The sequence below is a fragment of the Rhineura floridana genome, chromosome 9 (assembly GCF_030035675.1).
Source record: "Rhineura floridana isolate rRhiFlo1 chromosome 9, rRhiFlo1.hap2, whole genome shotgun sequence".
NCBI classification, from domain to species: domain Eukaryota; kingdom Metazoa; phylum Chordata; class Lepidosauria; order Squamata; family Rhineuridae; genus Rhineura; species Rhineura floridana.
In genome coordinates this window covers 317,849-323,451 of record NC_084488.1, presented here as the reverse complement: position 1 = coordinate 323,451, position 5,603 = coordinate 317,849, and the positions used below count along the sequence as shown (strand labels likewise).

The following is a 5,603-nucleotide window of genomic DNA, read 5'->3' as shown; positions in this document are numbered from 1 at the left end:
AGTGGCGGCCCCCACTCTCTGGAACTCCCTCCCGTTCGATCTCCGCCATGCCCCTTCCCTGGATACATTTTGCCGAGCCTTAAAAACTTGGCTCTTTGGACAGGCCTTCGGGATCTCCGGGGTGGGCTAATTTTTCTATGATTGTTTTAAATTGTTTATTGATTGCCCTACATTGTTTTATACTGCTGCTATTTAAAATGGTTATGGTTGACTTTATTGTATTTTATTCTGTATTTATATTGTATTTTATTAATTTTAATGTGTACGTCGCCTAGAGTGGCTTTGGCCAGATAGGCGACACAAAAATTAAATTTTACTTACTTTACTTAGCACTATTAGCTCCAATCAGCAGGAACGGACATGTGTGAAGAGGTTAGGGTTAGGGTTAGGTTAGGTATGATTTTTTTTTATTTTTTTTTAGGTATGAATTTTTTTTATTAGAATAAGCCATTCTACATAAAAATTATTACTCAGCCACTACACATGTGGCTTAATAATAAGAACAAAACCAAATTTAAATAACATTAACCCCCACAATACCCTACACAGGAACAGCATCCAAAATTAGAGTTAGAGTTAGGGTTGCAAGTTGCAAGGTCCAAAGTCCAAAGTCCAATCCAAAATCCAGTCTAGGAGCCGATGTCCAGTTATCCAAGATAGGTCCAAGTCTATAATCCAATCCTTATTAGCCAAATCCAAATAAAGGAACCAGAACCAGAACAGAAACAGGAATTTTAAAGCCCCCCTCTCTTGCTCTCTACAAGTAGCCTCAGAGGAGGCCAGTCTCTATTTTCCTGCCCCCTCCTGTGCCTCAAGCGCAGCAGGTGCAGGCCTACTGTTTTCTGTGGTTTTTGGCGTGTCAGTGATGCCCACTGCAGCCACCCCCAGCTGCCCCCGAGATGGAGAAGCATCCGGTGGCTCTGGGGGAGGCGTAACCGGCATCCCAGGTGCCCCCACAGTTTCTATGGTCACCTCCTCCCCAGTTAATCTAGTAACAGCATCCGTCTGGGCAACCTCATTTATATTTTCCTCTGGGTTGTGCTCTTCCAGGCTGTGCTCCTCCATGCCATCCTCCTTTTTCCTATCCTTCTCTATCTTCTCCACCCGTTTAAGTTGATCTTCAACCGTCTGTATGCACCACCGGCGCTCCGCACAATGAGCTCGGACCGCCGTTAGCTCCGCCAGACGGTCCTCGGTCGGCCGCTCAAGGTAATCTTGCTGGCATTGTTCCTCACACTGACTCAAGATGTCCATCTCAATGTGTTCATTCGTCAAGGAGTTGCGAAGCTCCTCCATAGATACCCCTTGAAGGGAGCGCAACAGAACCTGTACCTTCTCCTCTTCTGTCATACCCTTGCTACGTTTGCCTGGAACTTTACTAGGGGAACTAAGCAGGAGTGTAGCATTTAGTCCAGCTGCCTCTGAGACCTGCCTTTTTGTGGCTCGGCGACGACTGTTCATCATCCCTCCATGCATTACGTCTCTGCCATTGTCCTTCCCCAGTATTCCTATGCCCAATGATGGCCCACTTCCCTCAGGCTGCAGAGCATTTGGTGCCCTTTCCATCTCGGAAGGAGCTCTTTGAATACTCTCAGCAGGGCTGCCTCGCTCCGCATTCTCTACACTTCCTTCTAGAACCAGGAAGCGATTGCCAAGGTGCAGATGGGGCTCTGGATGAGCTACCGGCAGTTGCCTGCAATGGCGTTTTTGCACTCCTCTCACTGTCTCCCAGGGCTCCTCTTCGGCCCCTTCTTCAGTTTGACCCTTTCCCCATCTAGCTTCCCTCGGTGGCGGTGGTGCTTCTCGCTCCTCCCTACCCGCTTCACTACTAACTGCTGGTTCTGACTCCTGGCGTTCCGCCGTCTGGGCTGCCCAGGCATGCCTTACTGCTTCTTGCAGGGAGTCTAGGTACCTATCCGGATCTTGCTTATTGAGCCATGCCTGCGGGCACCACCGGTACGCATGGCCCTCATTGCGACACAGGCTACAGTTATCCATGCTCTGGTAACCTCTAGATTGGACTACTGTAATGCACTCTATGTAGGGTTACCTTTGAAGACGGTTCGGAAACTTCAGCTGGTGCAGAATGCTGCGGCCAGAGTTCTTATCTGGTCTAAAAAATCCGACCATATAACACCTGTCCTGGCCCAGCTGCATTGGCTACCAATATGTTTCCGGGCCAGATTCAAAGTGTTAGTTCTTACCTATAAAGCCCTTAACGGCATCGGACCGCAATACCTGACGGAATGCCTCTCCCGCTATGTACCTACCCATTCGCTGCGCTCGATGTCGAAGGCCCTTCTCCGGGTTCCAACGCATAGGGAGGCCCGGAGAGCAATAACTAGAGCTAGGGCCTTCTCAGTGGTGGCCCCTGAATTATGGAATGCCCTCCCTGACGAGATACGCCTGCCACATTCCTTGTTATCTTTTAGGTGCCAGGTAAAGACCTACCTCTTTGCCCAGGCATTTTAAATTTTAAATTCTAAATTTTAAATTGAATCTATTTTAATTTTAAAATTTTGTCTTAATTTTGCTTTTAAATATGTTTTCATAGTGCATTGTACCCACACCTGTATTTTAATCTGTTTTTATCTTGTTGTACACCGCCCTGAGAGCTTGTCGCTAGAGGGCGGTCTAAAAGTGCAATAAATAATAATAATAATAATAACTGGCTGCTGGCAGGTCGTTGTGGCATGTCCTCGTACTCCACATTTTGCACAGAGGGCAAACCGGCAGTCCCGGCGGCGGTGAGCAAAAGAGCCACAGAGGAAGCAGGCCGGGGGTTGGCCACTGTAGCGGGTCACTCCTCGATCTGGGCCCATCAAGAAAAATTTGGGTAAGTGGAGGACTTGTCCTCCTTCTACGCTCCGGTGGAGGGCAACAACTGCCCGGAATTCTCCAGTCCAAATCCCATATTCGTCTATACGTCGTTCCGGATCAAGGAGGACCATGCAGTGCCTCCGTAACCAGACTCCCACATCTTCTGGAGGGATCCCAGTGGTGCAAAACGCAATGTTTACTACCTTGTTTTCGCCCCGAAAAAGAGGGATGATATCAAAATCCTCAAAACATCGGGCGTTAAGCTGACGGGCCGTCCAGCAATGGTCCCAGAAAGCTTGGTAGGTACGTTCAGAGGCGAAGCAGACATCGACCTCCGTTAGACCAGGGGGGGTAATGACAGCCAGGAAGTGATCTTTCTTCATCCTCAGGCGCCTGAGGAGCACCTGTTGAATCACATAGTCTCATGTTAGGCAGGCGGGGTCGGGCCCTCGATAGCGTAGACGGACCACATAGCACTCTCGGGGGTCTGGTGCCGCGCTATCCTACTATAGAATTCATCTAGAAAGCGGGCATCCTCAAGGATCTCCGCCTCTAGATCGAAGCGAAAAGCAAAACTCGGGCCCGATGCTGTGCCATGGGTGGGGCCACCCACACCCCCCATCCTAGCTCTCGGCGCCGCTCAAGCTCCTTCACTAGCCGCAGTTGCATAAGTGCGTCCGGGCTCTGATGCTCTCTGGCTGGTGCCGTTACCTGCCCTAGTCGCCGGGGACGGGCTCACCAACTCACTCACAGCAGGTCATCTCGCCTCCTCGCCAGACAGCAAATGTGATTCCCCCGTATTTTGCCTTATGTCACCCGCTCCAGGTGATGGTCTCCCATCACTTTTCTGCATTTCTTTCCCGACATTACCTACTGCTGGGCTTCCTCCCATATCCTGTTCCAGTCCCAATCCTTGCATTATTTCTCTAGCCTCCCTTCCCGATGAAGGTTTTCCTATACCTGTTGACGGTTCTCCCTCCCCAGTCCCGGGGAGAGAAACAATATTCAAAGCGGTGTCAATCAAAGGCTCAGTACAGTTTCCAGATGGATTTGCAGGCAAAAGGGAGTTCTGTAATCGCCCTTGCAGCTGTGGGTGCATTTGGCGTGGTTTCCTGGGCAGATATCCACTGCCCGAGTGCTGGGATATCATCATAGGCGCGATGTCTGCATGCCAATCGCCAATACTCTGTAAGGAGGGAGAGGGCAGAGCAGGAGAGGGCAACAGTGGTGAAGTCCTAGGCTCACCAACCACCCCTTCTAGCAGTCCCCTCATCCCTTGTAATGGCCCTGATACTTCCACCCGCATCATATTTATCAGTTCTTCCCTAGCTCCTCCTCCCCGCTGCCCGCCACCTTCTTTAGAATTAGAGGCTCGTTGTTGCAAAGGTAAACTAAGAGAAAAATTCCCCGATTGTCCCTCACCCGTTTGCGGGGGCCCCTCTTCTGGAGAAGCCCCCTGGCAAGAATTCCGGGCCGTTATTTCCCAGTTTGGGTCTGGAGGTACGGCTGACCGCCATCCGATTTCAGCCGCCACGGTCTGTCGTTCTCGGTTGTCTGCTCCGCCGCTAAGTGTCTCCGCCACGACTCCACGTTCTCCAGTCCCAGGATCGTCAGTCACTAAAGACGTAGCTACGTCTGCTGAGGGGTCCACCCGAGGGGCCATGACCATCACCGTCATCTCCAGCACTCGACTTTTCCTCGGGATGGTAGCCGCCTGCTGTTGTGCATTCTGCTGCCAGAATTTTAGATGGCCAACGAGGTGCGATAGCCAGTCTATGTAGTCTTGTCGCCGCAGGGTCGAGGTCATTCTGCCCGTCTCAGTCCAGATGAGGGGGCAGTGAGAGGCATAAGCAGGTGTCTCCCAGATGCGGATTAGCTCCTGAACCATCCGTTCCATCGCAGCTGGCTCTAGCCAATCCGGCAGGTTTCGAGTGGAGGTGCGGGCACAGCTCCCTATAAGCAGTCTCTCCACCACACCTGAAGTTACTGACCTGTGCATCGCCAGTGAGTCTGTCGTGCCCTTAATGTTGCCTTGTAACGCTGCAAGTACAGCAGGGTGCGCTCGATCCAGCCAGTCAAGTATTTTGTCACGACTGAGTTTGGCCAAGCATGGGCCCGTGGGTGCGGGCAGGACCGCAAGATGGGCAGCCAGGAAGCCCCACAATTTGAGCATGTCCCAGCGGTTTCCCGGGTCAGCCAGGAACCAAGTGTCATAGCACCCCCATTCACACTGCAGATCGGTCTTCCAGCGATCCAAGATGCGAGCTTCCCTTCGTCTTCCAATGGCGGGCAGCGGCCCATCCGGGCCATAGTCTTCCATCTCATAGTCCAGACTCTCAGCGTTTTCCTCCATGTTTCCATCGCCTCCAGCCTGATCAGCTGTGCTACTCTCAACACTTGAGCTCAGCGAAACTTGTGAGCTCTCTAAGTCATCGATCACATTCCGAAGGGCTGAGGGGTCAGCAGGTCGTCTCTCAGCAACACCGTTTCTTTCACCACTCATTATATGTTCGGACTCAGATGCTGGCTCTGAGGGGGTGGGCTGTACCCATGAGTCAGCTATAGTGTTCTCAGCGGGTATCTGGGAGGATCCCCGATGATCCCAGGGGGCAGAGGGGGTTTCCCCTTGCCTAGTCTCATTCTGTCCTTCCTTAAGCTGTTCTTCTTGTGATTTAAAGGAGGTAGCAGGAATAGCCTCTACAATAGCAATTGAGGGAAGGGATTTGGGTGGGACTTGTGTGACGAGGGAAGGGGTAATGGGGGGGTTGTTTTTTCCACCCCCA

General features: G+C 51.6%; 1 protein-coding gene across 2 annotated transcripts; it reads right to left on the bottom strand.

Moving 5' to 3' along the window:
• Nucleotides 1-3,129: 3,129 nt before the first annotated feature.
• Nucleotides 3,130-5,323, bottom strand: LOC133364303 (uncharacterized). Of its 2 annotated transcripts, none has more exons than XM_061584667.1 (2): nucleotides 3,781-5,323; nucleotides 3,130-3,224 (listed from the first exon to the last, which is right to left on the bottom strand). In XM_061584667.1, the coding sequence occupies exons 1-2, from the start codon at nucleotides 5,321-5,323 to the stop codon at nucleotides 3,130-3,132; spliced, it is 1,638 nt and encodes a 545-aa protein (XP_061440651.1). The 2 variants fall into 2 exon arrangements, with proteins under 2 accessions (XP_061440651.1, XP_061440652.1); XM_061584668.1 differs by lacking the exon at nucleotides 3,130-3,224 and having other exon boundaries at nucleotides 3,849-4,006; nucleotides 4,243-5,323.
• Nucleotides 5,324-5,603: the final 280 nt, after the last annotated feature.